General features: G+C 45.1%; 2 protein-coding genes across 2 annotated transcripts in view; both read right to left on the reverse strand.

The window, feature by feature from the left end:
* Positions 1-5,965, reverse strand: part of POLN (DNA polymerase nu) — a 280,130-nt gene extending 274,165 nt beyond the window's left edge. Inside the window, exon 1 of the mRNA XM_027773586.1 lies at positions 5,418-5,965. The gene's annotated coding sequence lies outside the window, so the exon portion shown is untranslated. The remainder of the gene's footprint in view (positions 1-5,417) is intronic.
* On the reverse strand, positions 858-5,423 carry LOC102468615 (HAUS augmin-like complex subunit 3). Its single transcript, XM_014589502.2, is given in 2 exon segments — positions 858-1,861; positions 3,364-5,423. Coding segments are annotated over 2 exon segments (1,818 nt in total). The 5' UTR covers positions 4,273-5,423; the 3' UTR covers positions 858-952.
* Positions 5,966-14,474: the final 8,509 nt, after the last annotated feature.

Below are 14,474 nucleotides of genomic sequence, written 5' to 3' on the forward strand. Positions count from 1 at the left end.
GAGGTCCTGTTTTCTGGATTTGTGCTGTGGCAGGTCATATTACCTACTGCAATGGAACCTTGATTTGTAAACTGCCTTGGGGCTTGGAAGAGAGGTGCACTTGGGAGATTGGTCCCTCCTGTACTGAATCAGATTAACAGGACGTGCAGTTGGTGTAATGGCTATGTTGCTGGACTCCTATGTAGTTGACTACAGTTCGATTCTCGAACCCAGTGGCTTACACTCACACCGGGCACGTGTGAGTATGTGCCAAAGATCCTAAGAGGAGGTGGAGGAGAAGGGATTGTGGTGTGGCCATTCTCCTGGGGGGGTGATTTCTTGGTTTCTATCTCTTTCTTTCTGGTGAACGCATGAACCCTATAGCAAAAACCTCTCAAAGAAAAAAAAAAGAAAGAAATGGAATGAAAGAAGCCAGATTAACAATTGGGGTGTCATTTGTAGTGCAGGTTGGAGTGGCATATATGCAGGGAATGGCTGTTTGGATGCAGAACCAACAGCTGGATGCTAACTATTGCTGTGCCTGATACAGAAGAGTGTGGATCTCATTAATGAGCGTAATTACTCCTGGATCAATCTGTAGGCCTTTCTTTCTTTTTTTTTTTTTTTTTTAAATTTAGTGTTTATTAGATATGTATTCTTTCTAGTAATACATAAAACATTAAAAAAATAGCATGTATAGAAAAGATTCAGTTTTTAATAATTTTCAATTTTCCCTATAAGTAAAAAATGACACTAAGTGCTACCAAGCAAATGTTCAAGTCATAAAAGCACAGGCACTTTGAACAAACGTGTTATGGGGGGGAACAATCTGGCACACACAAATCAACTAAATAAAGCACTCTCTTGACCTCAAATTTTAAAGTTTAGTGTTTATTAGATGTGTATTCCTTCTAGTAATACATAAAACATTAAAAAACAGCATGTATAGAAAAGATTCCGTTTTTAATCATTTTCAATCTTCAATGGCAACAGTCTTAATCTTTGATTGGTTTTCTAAATTCTCCACAATATCTTTCAGATAAGCTTCATCTTTTAAAAAATATACATATAATTCTCTCTCCATTTGATGAAATTTACTATATGCCAACATTTTTCTTTTTGTCTTCACATTAGCAAGAATATCAGTAAGGAGAGGATTGAGCCTATTCCATTGAGATTCAACTTGATGAAACTGCTCCATGAACTCCTGATCACTAAGCAAAAGCTCATTTCCTCCTTGATACAAAGCATCACAAAGTGTATCTACATCACTGTTCAGTTTGGACAGAAAGAAAGAATGCTCTTGAGCAGATATTGCCAACTGCTCTTGCACTAAAGAAAAAAATGAAGTGCAAAGAACTGTTTGAACTTTCACGATTTTAGTTCAAATTCTCGTATCTCACAAAAATTTAAAAACTACAGAAACAATGAAGCATACATACCTATGAGTAGAATGATCCTTAGTATCAATAGTATTCCTTAGATTTATCTGCTGAGAGACTGATGGATCTGTTAACATTTCTAATCGCTGGAGGAGCACTATGTTACTTTGACTAAGTTCCTGAACCAAATTTTCAAGTTGACGATATATGTCCCAATGCTTTCTCAATTCGATTTCATATGATAACTGCAGAAGTTCAAATGACGCCTTTTGCTTTATCAACTGATTTAAAACTAACTCTTGTCTTGCTGTATAATAATCTTGTTTAGCAATCTGCAGATCAAAATCTCCCTTTACAACTGGCATATTCAGTAACTGGGCATTCTCTTTTATTATAGCAGGCAAACTTCTGTGCTTCATGTGAGCGATTTGTTCTTCAAGTTTCAGAATCTCATTGTTCAAGCCAGAAATTTTGGCATCCAAATTTTCTTTGCTAACAGCCTACACAAAGAAAAGTAATAACATTTCACATCTGAAATATTTATAAAAGGTCTAAACTTAAAATATGTCTAAGCTTGAAATAGTTATAAAAGTATCTTTTAAAAGAATTATTTAATTTTGTTGTTATTTTTTAATTTGCTGTAAGGCATATGTGCTCACTAGAGAGAGACAAAGAGAGAGAAAGGGAAAGTGAAAAATCACCCGTCTGGGGGTGATTGATACAAACCCTACTACATCTTTGCATCCTGTCAGAATTTTAGGCAAGCATACACATGTTCTCAGTATGTTTTTCAAGCTGCCAGGGCCAGGATTTGAACCACAGTTGGCTATATGAGATCTGCTACTATAACCACTAGGTCATAGGGCTGGCCCTAAACTTTTCTTAAAGTTAAAATTAACTCAGAAGGTTGGGCCAGCAGGTGGCACAGAGGTTAAATGCTGGACCACATAGTGGATCATGGTTCAAGTCCCAGGTCCAGTGGCTTGAAACTCCCCAAGAAGAGAATGGAGGAGGTGGGGCTGCAGCATAGTCATCCCCCCAAAGGGGATGATTTCTGCTTTCTGTCTCTCTCTTCGGTGAGCAATTGTGCTCTAACAGAAAAAAATCTCTCAAAAAAAACCAATTGTCTCAGAAGGTATTTTCCTGGTCAGTTGATTTTAACACTTCTACAAAAGTATAAGAGTTCCTGTTATTCCACAATCAGTTATAGTAACTAACTTGGTGCTGGTGTTCTGATTCAGAAAAATTGCATTTTTATTCAAGTACCTAATGTAACTAAAGCTACATTTCTTTTTTTTTAATTATTTTGAATTTTATTTATTTATTTACTTATTTTATTTTGACCAGAGAGAGACACAGAGAGAAAGAGAAAGTGAGAAAGCAAGCCACCAGGTCCAGGACTTGAACCATGGTCAGCCATGTGGGAATGTCCAGCGCCTTAACCACCACACCACCTGCTGGTCCCCTAAAGCTACATTTCTATTCAATAATCTATTCAACTAACTATTATGTTACCAAGAAAGCAAGCTTTCTAAGAGTGCAGAGATCATCTTCAACATATCTACACACGCTCAAAAAGGAATCAGGGTTTCAGTCCACTGAACGTGGACCTTTGACTTCATTAGTTCTATGTCAGAGTAAACTAGGCAGAATACTCATAATAAAGCAATTAGTCTCTTTACTCATTCATCATAAAATGAAAATTTCAGTTTAGTATGTATCTGAATTAACAAATTTCAAAAGGAGAATGCAAAGTAAAGCACTTTTGTTTAAAATACACTAAATAATGTGGCTGAGGTTATAATTGCTATTTCTACCATTCATTAATAAAGGCTCTATTTGTATGAAACATTTATCACAAATAAGCACTGAATAAAGAGAAAATTAAAAACTGTTCATTTTATATTAGATTCCCCTTTCCAAAGTGCCTTAATAGCATTATTATATTCTCCATTCCTAACAACAATTACAATACAAATTTAGTCTCGTTACTTATATTTACCTTGCAAGTTAGGCTATGAAGATTCTCCTCGGCCCATTTTATACTTGACTTCATGCTTGAATTACTTGTTTTCAAGTGAATTAACTGATGTTGCACACAAATGTATGCTAGCTGTAGCTTAGCCATCTCTAGTCGTCTCTCTTCAAGGATTTCTTGATTATCACAAATAGATGGTGTTTGTATATGCAAAAGTTGAAAATGTTCTTCATTTGAACTTTTAACTACTTCATGTATACCTTGAAAGATCTGCTTTTTGGTATATAAGGTTAACGCTGCTGTGCTTTGCTCTTCCTGGTTTAGATACTTTTCCAGGGAAAAATGAGATAAAAACACCAGTGGATTTGTTCCTTGACCTAAATCAGAATGTCTAAAGAACATCATCAATTTTGTAACTACATCAATAATGGCCTGAAGTTCACTATTGATCTTAGTATTCACAGCATTTAGAATTCCTTGACTCTGCTTCAGCTTCCGAGTGGCTTCTTCTTCCAGAGCATTTAACCTCAAAGATTTGTGGCTAGCTACTGAAGCCATCAGCTGGCATTTATTACGTCGCTGTATTTTTAAGTTCTTCAATTTCTGCAGAGTTTGAACCTCATCTTCTAATTTCTCCAGTTCTTTGCTATCCGGTCTAGATGTCTTCAAATCAGAAGTTTTACAGGTTTTAAGAACTTCATCTAGTGCTGCCCCTTCTAGAATGGGCTTGCCTGATTTTTGAAGAATGTTAAAAGCTTCCAATTCTTTTCTGGACAATACATTCTGTTCATTCACATTTCCACAAAACCACTTCAGAAATGATTCATCTTCAACAGTCTCAAACAACCAGTCAAAATCTTCTCCATTAAGAATATCAGCTTTGGGATAACCAATTTTTTTTAATGTTTCTACAAACTCATTTCCACAACTCATGGTTTAACTACCTCAGATTGGTTTTGTATCTGATATGGGTTTATGTTGGTAATCTTTAGAAAATAAATCCAAATAGAAACAAAATTATTTTTATTTTAAGTCCATAGAGAAAGGAAAAAAATTAGAATCTACGGTTCCTCCTAGGGGGTAAGAAAACAAGTATTAGATCACAAATAAGGCTACTATATTTTTAGAAAGATACAGATAAATATCAGGAGATGTTTGGGAGCCAGCTAACTGAAAGGTAGTTGTGGTTGCAATATATGATGAAAATAAAGAGAAACACATGCAATGAGGAAAACTACAAAGCAACAAAAACCTAAGTAACATAAAAACTTACTTTTTCCAAAGACAATGGTTTAAAATACATTACATTTTACAAACCAACAGTTCAGTTTTTAAAGTAAATTACTTCAAACAAACCCAATCTAACACGTGGTTAAACAGCCTCTTTTCCCTACCTTTCCTAAGTAAGAAAATAGAAATATAGCGATTTTTTTAAATAATCAACTGAATATTTACCTTGATGACTAATTTAGCACTCACATCAACGTCCAGATGAAATATGCTTAGTGTAGAGAACATGAGACTTCAGGTATAAGAACTACCTTCAACTGAAGGAGTACCATACAACTGAACACTCACGTAAAAACATGTCAGGCATGTTATTTTCAACAAATGCACCACAGACTAATCCACTACGTTTTAGTCAAGTGAACATTAGTGATGGTGACAAGTTCTAGGGGTTAACAGCCATTAAATCACGATACACATGACATACTAGTGGCAAAATCCGTGCTTTTACCTGTGTGTGTGTAATCCAGTTATGACGTACGTTAATAAAATATGCGCCGAAAGCACCAAATCAGCGTTTAAAAAAGCTGCACAAGCTCCAGAAAAGCAACTGGCTCCACGGAGGTAAGGACCGCCCCACTCTCTCGGCTGAAAACCCCCGGGAGACCCCTGGCGCCCCGCCGCAGCCCCGGGCCCGCGACAGCCCCGCTTCGGCTCTGGTTCCTCGCGACGCGCGGACAGCTGAAATTCCTAAGGAAGAAGCAGCGGAATGCAGACAGGGATCACTGCTGCCGCTACAGCCTCACAGCCTCACGTCCCGGACACCAAGACTCAACGCCAGCGCCCCTTACCTCAGAAAATTCCTGCTCGCTTCCTCACAGGATCCGACCGACGCCACAGCGCTCCGAGTCTCGCGCGCCCCGAACTGCCTGACGGGAGCGCCCTGACACGCGCGCGCGCAGAGGAGCGGCGAGGGGCGTGAGACGCCTGTCTGCGCAGGCGTAGACTAGGAAGAGGCGAGGCCCACAAACCAGACTTTGGGGTGGAGCTGAGAAGAAAAGCGATCTGATTGGCTCCCTCCGTGCACTTGCAAGCCCATCTGCCCGGCCGAGTGAGGGCAACTCCTTTAGCTGCAGGGTGGGACCCTAGTTCCCTGCCTTCCCCTCGCGCGTTCTATTTCCCTCACTGCGCTGTGCTCTCTGCGCCTCTTGCACTCACAGTTTAACTTTCCGTTCTATTTACAGTTCTGTTGCCGTCGTAATCCAGACTCTCTAATGGCACTTTTAGGGAGAAAAGGAAAGGCCTAGATTAGTGGTTAACGGCATGGACTGGAGCGAGGGTCTGGCCCAACTTGCAACCCTGGTGCATCCTGGCGGTGGGGCCAGAGACCCCGCCCGTCAAATGGGGCAACAGTAGTGCCCTTCTACCAGAAAACGAGTTCACACATCTGCAGCAATCTGCAGTACCTGGTACGGTTGAAGGATTAGCGATTATTTGCTTTAGGATATTTTACAATAAGCATTGTTTTACAAAAGCACTTAATCCCCAAGCCGCCTCTTGACCTTTAAGCAAAAGCTGACTTCCCCTGCTATCCCATTTTCAAAACGTTAAAAATAATAACATATAAACGGAAATTGGTCATTTGTCAGAGATGTATTTAACTCAAAGAGGATGAAACACTATTCTCAAGGAGGATGCAGGAGATGATATAAGCAGTCAATGAAACGAAGAATACTGAAATAAGATTGTTAGATTTGATGCAAATATGATCAATATCCTATGGTCCAGTGAAACCAAATCTTTAAGGCTTATCATTTATATTGGACAGAATTCGTTGACATCTCAGAAATAATTTGTAATTTACCAGTCTTCTACAAGTTAACATCTAAAATTGCAAGGTGCGGGCAAAGTGTAAGTGTCAAATTATCTTAAGGTGGCTTTTAAAACAATGTTCTGATCATGTGTGACTAGGTAGAAGTCCTCCTGGATAGGTTTTTCTTAATATTTTTATTGAGAGATCTTTGCTATAGTGCGCGTGCGCTGGCCAGAAAGAGAGAGATACAGAGAGACAGAAAGTGAGAAATTCACCCCTGGGCAGGGGGTGGGGGGGGTGGTATGGCCACATTCCAATCTTCTCTCCCCAATTCTCCTCTCTGGATCTTGGGCATGGACGCACACGTGCCCAGCGTGAGTTTAAGCCACAGGGTCTGGGACTCAACTGCAGTCAACTACATGGGAGTCCAGTGACAAAGCCATTAAAAAAACTGCTGCTTCTGAGGTTTTCTTAATATTTTTAAGGTGAAAATAAGAGTGTTTTAGAGCAGATACTGTGAGTTATTCTTGAGTCCAAGCTATTTTCTATTAATTCTTCAATTTCTTAAACTTTTTTATCTTCCCCCTTTTAAAAGTCAGTAAAACCTAAAATGATCTGAAAAATAAACATTATAGGGGAAAAAAATTCACTGAGTAATGCCAAGTCTGAAGACAGAGAAACCAGAGGGGCTAGAACAGAGAAGCCTGGTGGAAGCCGCTGGACTAGGATGATTCTTGGCACCACCCAAACTTGAAAGAGAAGGGCCATTCAGCAAAGTATCGTTGATTTGGCCTGGAGGAAGTTGAATTGTGCAGGCAGTGGCTTCAGAAAATTTTGCTGAGGAGGCAAAGAGTAAGGGAGAGAGAGAGAGAAAAAGAGCAAAATGACAAACCAAGAGGGGTGGAAATGTAGGACTTTGGGGAGGATTTTTGGTTTGGTTTTGTTTTAAAATGGGAGGAACTTGGGGATATTTATAGAACTGTGAGGAAGGACTTAAGAGATAAAGATGCCAGAAAGAAAAGGGACTACTTTATAGACAGAGACTCCCCAGTCCCAGAGCGGAGCACTCTAGAGCTCCCAAGGCTAGTCTAGAAACCTACTTTTTCTAGTGACTCTTGGGTAGTTTCTTGGGCCCATAAATTCTCCAGTTGATTTTGAATTGCTGACAATAGATGTTTGCTTAATAGGTGTTTGTGGGACCATAAGAAAATAAGGGGGACCAGCAGTTAGCGCAATGGCTATGTCACTGGACCCCCACGTAGTCAACCAGGGTTCAAGTCCCGGACCCAGTGGCTTAAACTCACGCCCGGCGTGTGTGTGCGTGCCCAAGACCCCAAGAGGAGAATGGAGGAGAAGGGATTGTGGCATGGCCATTCCCCTGGGGGGTGATTTCTCGCTTTCTGTCTCTCTGTCTCTGTCTGTCTGGCAAGTTCACGCGCCCTATAGCAAAAACCTCTCAAAAAAAAAAAAAAAAGAAAGGAAAAGAAAAAAAAAAACTATATATATATATATATGGGCCAGCAGGTGGCGTGGTGGTTAAGGGTGCTAGACTCCTACATAGCTGACGGTGCTGCAAGTCCCAGAACTGGCAGCTTGCCTTCTTACTTTCTCTCTCTCTCTCACTCTGTCTCTCTGTGGTCAAATTAAAATAAATAAATAAATGAATGAATGAATAAAGTTCAATAAAATAATTTAAATATATATGTGTGTATATACATATATATATAAAATAAAAATTATAATAGTATCAGCCTTCAGTTTATAAATGAAAAACACAATACAGACTTAACTACACAGATTTGGTTTAACTATACAAACTTGGGAAGTTTTCTTGAGGTGGTATTTGGAATTTTAAAAGGCAAATATATTACATGTATTTGCGGGACAAGTTTTCTTTCCTCCAGTTGAAATCATTTTGGATTTTAGTCCAGTCAAAAGATGAAGGGAGCCCGGGAATCAATCGTCTCTGAGAAATCCCATGAGAAAATAATTGACTGAACAGACCTAAACACAGAGTTGCAAGGATCCAATGTTTTTGCTGTCTGCTTTTCCTTCCTGTTGAAAGCTTTTTTACACACTATTTTTAAACTTTAGAAGTAACAATCTAAAAAAAAAAAGTAATCGTCTAATATTCAAGAGGATTTGGTTTTGGATTCAGTTTTCAATTAAAGTGGCAGGATTTTATTTTTCAAGTAAATAACGGGGTTGAGCTGTCTTTAAGCAGAGTAGACAGTGGCCTTCTCAGATGTGCGTTAGAAGCATGATTTTGCAGTAACACAAGTGACAAAAAGAGGCAAGAGAGGAGATATAGAAGGCTCCTGTAGCATGAGAGGTCAGGGGAATGTTGGCTCAGGGGAACAAGGAAGTTTTGAGGCAGAAGGAACCACAGGAATCAGTGAGAGACGGTCTGAGAGATTCTCCGGTTTACAGCTAAGCAAAAAAATGGCATTTCTTTCTATTGTTCCTTTTGATCTTCACTATTAAGAAGGAAGCAGGAGACCATTTGAAAATCATAGGGTTTAAGGAGGGTGGGGGAAGAGTGAGCTTGCTTTTCATCCTGGTGACAAAGGTGAAAACTCAGTTTCCAAATTCAGGAGTGAGTTTGGGTCAGCATCACCTGTAAAGAGGTCACAGAGCTCACCAACGTGGCTAGGTGGATGGGGTTAGAGCAGGAGGCCTGGAGGGCTAAGGAAGGATAGGGGACAAGGAACCAGGGAGATAAAGGGCCTCAGGACAGGCTGAAGACAGTGAGGGTAATAAGGAGGGGTTGAGAGCCACTGCACCTCGAGAGCTGGCAAATGGCATATCTCACTTAACATTTTGGAAAGATAACCCTGAGGTTAGTGTATACAGGCTAGGAATTGGAAGAGGAAGAATGAACAGTGTGAAACAGTGCTGTTGGGATTAGCCCAGATTAGATCAGCACCAAATTTGGGTGGTCATAATCCCAGAAAAAAATGTGTTGGGAGGGATATAGGGAACTCGGGCCCACTTCCCAGGTGAGTTCTTGCCTGAGCTAAGCCCAGAGACCCAAAAATCAGTGAGTACAGAGGATTAGGTGAGGGGTAAGGTGGGGTGGATGAGTGAGGTTGAGCTGAAGGACAGGAGAGAAGGGCTTTGGGTTTCATCCCCAAGGTGAGAGGAACCCAGAGGATTTTAGAGAGGAGAGCAACAAGGCCAGGGACCAGTAGTTGGCATAATGGCTGTGTCGTTGGACTCCCATGTAGTCAACCGTGGTTCGCGTCCCAGACCCGGTGGCTTAAAACTCACGCTGGGTGCATGTGTGCGTGCCCAAGATCCTGAGAGGAGAACGGAGGAGAAAGGATTGCAGTGTGACCATCCCCCCTGGGGGGTGATTTCTCGCTTTCTGTCTCTATGTCTCTCTTTGTCTGTCTGGTGAGTACAGGCGCCCTATAGCGAAAATCTCTCCAAAAAAAAAGGAGAGCAACAAGGCCAGTTGGAGGTCATTCTGGCTGCCAAGAAAGAGAGTGGGAAGGTTGGGATGTAGGCAGGTGTCCCACTTGGGGGGAGGGCATTTACAGTAATCTAGCAAATATGAAGATGGATATGGAGGTGGAATTTGGGAGGGGAATCAGGCTTGCTTTTCCAGAGTTTGATGAGGAGGTGTTCAGTACCAAGCCCAGCATCCTCTACCTGGGTGAACTAGAAAGGGGATACCTCCCAAGCCTCAATTTCCTGCTTGAGATGAACTATGCATGAATTATACAAATAGCCCAGCACAACCCCTGGTGCCCACACACCTTCAGTAATGAGATTTAAATGTTCACATTTATTAATATATTAATGCTTGAATTTCAGTCTTTCTGCATTCCCCCTAGGAATTCCCTTCTTTTCTAGGATTTCTCCACCGGCTGCCTCTAAGGCCTTCTGGGGGGTGGGGGGCTCCTACATGTTCAGGAATCCCACCTACAGCTGTCTTCTGGGAGATTGGTAGGGGGAGAGAAAGAAATCTGATTCTTCCCTGAGGACCTAGCTGATGCTCTCCCAAGGTCAACCCAAAACCTGCCAGCAGGTCCCACTGGGCCATCTCCAGTGCACCGCTGACCCCACACTCCCAGGAAATCCTCAGCAAACTGGCTACCAGTCCCATCACTCTCTAGCACTCAAGGTGGGCCCTTCCATCTCCCCCAGCCCCAGCCCCTTGCCCTTTGGTGGAGCCCCCAAGTATGTCTCGTTCCCTCTCTCTTCAGGGTAACTATGACCACACTCTTCCAAGTGTGCATGCTTGGAGGATCAGAGTGCTCACTCCCACATGGGTCCCGCCAACTGTAGGCAGTCGGGGCCACTGGGACTACCTCTGCTTACCTGAGAGAGAACAAGGTCCTTCCTTTCCACTGCACATGTCAGCCTTACAGCCACCCCCACCATGACTTCTGTACTCTCTGCCAGCATAGGTGCACAACTGGCCATGGGGTTCCACAGCAGGTCCTGAGGGTGGGAGGGCAGGGGCTATGCCTAGTTGTTCTGGGTACACCAGGGACAGGTCTAGGGAAGAGGTCTCAGAGTACATCCTCTATGCAGAGAAGGCACCTGACCAGTGCAGAGCACCCTAAGGGGTGAACTGTCCTCGGTCAGGCAATGCCCCAGCCACAGGGCGAGGGACACAACCAGTAACAAGAGTATCTGGCTCTCAAACAGCCTTGGGGCAGGGGTTTCCACCTCAACCCACCTTCATTCAACTCTACATGACAGTGTCTGGGGAGGCAGCTGTGTCAACAGGGTCTGAGTGGTGGCTAGCCAGCAGGAGGAGGGACTTTGGTCTGTCAGGACTCCCAGATGGCAGAGGCTGTGGGCAGGGTCATGAGTGCAAATCCTCCAAAGCCAGGCAAAACGATCTACCAGTGGGCTCAGGTTCTCTACTCAGAGGCCAAAGGGAAGAAAGCAACACTCAGTCATGAAAGAACCAGAAGCCAGAAGGGTGAGGTATAAAAATCTGTATTTATATTACAATGACAGAATAACACAGCACAGCCCAACCCAGTGGACAGGTAGGGGAGGGCCCATTTCATTTCCCAGCATGGATCTTGTAAGCACCCACCTTGCCAGCACCAGCACCCCCTTCCCCCCATAACCCCCAACATGGCCCCAGACTCTGGCACAGAATCTGCCTGGATGCAGGCTTGGAGGGCACCTGCCGGCCTAGAGTCAGGATCCTCCGTACAGGCAGCAGGGAAGGGGTTCCAGGTTAGCTGATGGAGAGAGGCAGGGGTAGGTAGGGAGCCTGCCTAGCCCAGTATAAGGGGGATTGTCTAAGACAGATAGGAGGGTGAGGGTCTTTAAGGTCACAGTTTGGTGTGCCACTCCATCTACCCAGGAACACAGACTCAAGCATCTTGCCACTGAAACAAGGTCTGCAGAGGCAGGTCCAGGGCCCTGAAGAGATGAAACCTTGTAGTTTCTCCTCCTCTGGGAGCCCAGCCTATGCCAGGACCTAGCACGTGGGGAGCCACTTTCTAGTAATGGGGGTGGGGGAGCAAATCTGAGCCTAAGGCTCCAGAATTTCAGCCATCAAGCACCATGCTGGCCTACATGGATGTGGGAGGGCACCCTTCTGGCCCTGTTCTGGTCCTGTGTGCTTTCCACAGTTATTAAAAGGGCCCTCCTCTACATCCCCTTAGCTACCAATAATAGCCAGCCTGTGCAAATGGCTAGGAGCTGGGGGGAGGGGGGAATGGATATGTAAGTAACTCTTAGCACCAGCCCCCACACCTGTGCACTCCCTCATACCTGCTGGTGGCAGAAGAGGCAGCTGGATAGCACCCTTGGGTGACTGGTGAGGCCAACTCCCAGGCCACCTGGGAACCATAGCCTGAAAAGTCACAGACTGAGCTGCCAGGAAAGTCAACCAAGGGGGTGGAGGGCATAGCTGGTCAACCAGGTTGGATTCTTTTGGTCAGAGACAGGAGCAGAAACTCCTCCACTAGATGTTAGGAAATTAGAGTTGGGAGCTGATACTTTAATAATTCAGAGCACAGACCATCCCAGGGGCCCTGGAGTTCTGGCCCCCACAAAAGGCTCTTTAACACGGCCATGCCTGCCATGCTCAGAGGGTGCTGGGGTGCTTGAAACCAAAGCCTGGTATACATGCTCAGGCTAACAGGAGAAGCCTCTTTCTAGGCATGCCAGATCCCCAGGAGGGCTAGAAGGGGAAGTACCCACAACGGTTTTCCTCACAACTACCCAGCAAGATGATTAGACAGCCTTCCCAACACATGTACCAGGTGCCCTCTGCCTGCTATCCTGAGCTCCCACAGGGCAGGTTCTGTGCCAGAGCTGTTTCCAGAGCCCCCTTTCTGCCTCAACAGACCACCTGTTCTGGGATGTCCATTGGCATGACTGAAGATAAACATAAACTTCCCCCACAATTTCGAGATTGGTTACAAATGCACCTGAGGGGGTGACCGGCATGGCTCTCGTCAGCCTCATGGCCTGCCACCCATGTATTGCTGTGTGGTCCCCGGGACAAGGACTTCAGGAATGGAGGGCTAGCAGAAGCCTCCTAATGCCTGGCCTATACTCCCAACATGAACACTGTCTTCATCAGCTGCCAGTGTCTGAAACCTGGAGCCCTCGCCCCAGGCCAGGGAGCAGGGGGTTTGAGTTGGGGAACAGGTGAGAATCTATTTCTCTGGTTAACAAGCCTGTCCCAGACTGCTCTGCAGGCCTCTGCCAGCCAATGAGGAGGGCAATACTGGAGGTCACCATCCCCCCTGCCAGTGACACAAAGCAGCCATGTTGCCTATATAAGACTGACGAATCACTCCCAGGAAGCTGCCTGGGGACAGGGTGAGGAGGGTACCTGCTGGGCAGGCCTGGGGCGTCCTGTGAGCCACCAGGGATGTGCTGGTGGTGGTGGGCAGGGCAGGGCCAGACACGGGACACAAGGCACACTATGACAATGTGATGAGGAACAGGTCCCTGAGACGCTGGGTTGCTCCCACCCCTCAGCAAACAAGGACGTAACAATGGCTAGGAAAATAGAGTACAAAAATCTCATACAGGAAATAGAGGCAGCACGCACTAGTCCCTTGGCCAAGAGTCTTTACAGCTTTTTTTTTTTCTTTTAAAAAATGTTTGTTTTGTTTTTTGGGAGAAGTCTCTTTGCCAGTTGATGCTGCCAGGGGCAGGACTGGTGAGGAAGCCCTCTAAGGGAGCTCCCCAGCCCTGTCTAGGCTGCTGGGCACTGCAGCTTTTCTTATTAAAAGGAGATGAAAACCTCCTGAGGACCCAGTGGTTACAACTCACCAGCCCCCAGGTCACCCAGCCCCACTGGCAAGAGAAGCTCCCTTTCCTGTGCAGACTCTTCAGGGCCATTCAGGTAGGCACAGGTGAGCCAGGGTTGGAGAGGGAGCCAGGCACAGACTAGGGACCAGCATTTGCCTGGGTGAGCCTTGAAGGCCAACCTCCCAGGATATATGCCCTCTGGGCATCCTCACGTGCCTACCTGTGTGAGGGTGTGTGCATGGGCATGTGCCTGGTATGTGTGTATGTCTCACGGTCCTAACACAGCAGCAGCTGCCCAGTGTGGTGTGAGGTGGGTCACCTGGCTCCTGACACCTGCAAGTTGGGAAGGCCCCTCCCTGCCCACCTGTCCCACAGTGCTCACCCAGGTCCCACCCTTCACAGATCTCTCTGTCCACGACTCAGACCTACGTGAACCGACAGATAGGTGGACAGACAGATAGCCACGCCTTCCTTCCTTGGTCCATTCCTCTCTCCTGGGATCCAAGTTAAGGTCTGTGCTCCCTGTGGTGGTCATTAAGTCCCTCACACGGTGCTTGCTGAGGTTTGCAGCAACGACATTTAATACTTCTGGAATGATTAGGACTCTGAGAACAGACCGTGGGCAGCTACGCTGGTCTCCAGGACGTGGGAGCTGGGCCCTGCCTCCCTGCAGGGGGCCCTGCCCAGCTAGGAGGGATGGGCGGCTCAGCAGGCCCTAACTGGCAGGCGGGCAGAGGCAGGCAGCCCAGGTGGTGGCTGGAATTTCCAAAATGGCACAGCAGTGGGCCCGTGGAGAGGCTGGCGTCGGTCAAGGAAGGACTGGAGGGCTGACAGGCTTGGCCAGGCGGGC

The sequence above is a fragment of the Tupaia chinensis genome, unplaced genomic scaffold, assembly GCF_000334495.1.
Source record: "Tupaia chinensis unplaced genomic scaffold, TupChi_1.0 Scaffold000360_1, whole genome shotgun sequence".
Lineage (NCBI taxonomy): Eukaryota > Metazoa > Chordata > Mammalia > Scandentia > Tupaiidae > Tupaia > Tupaia belangeri.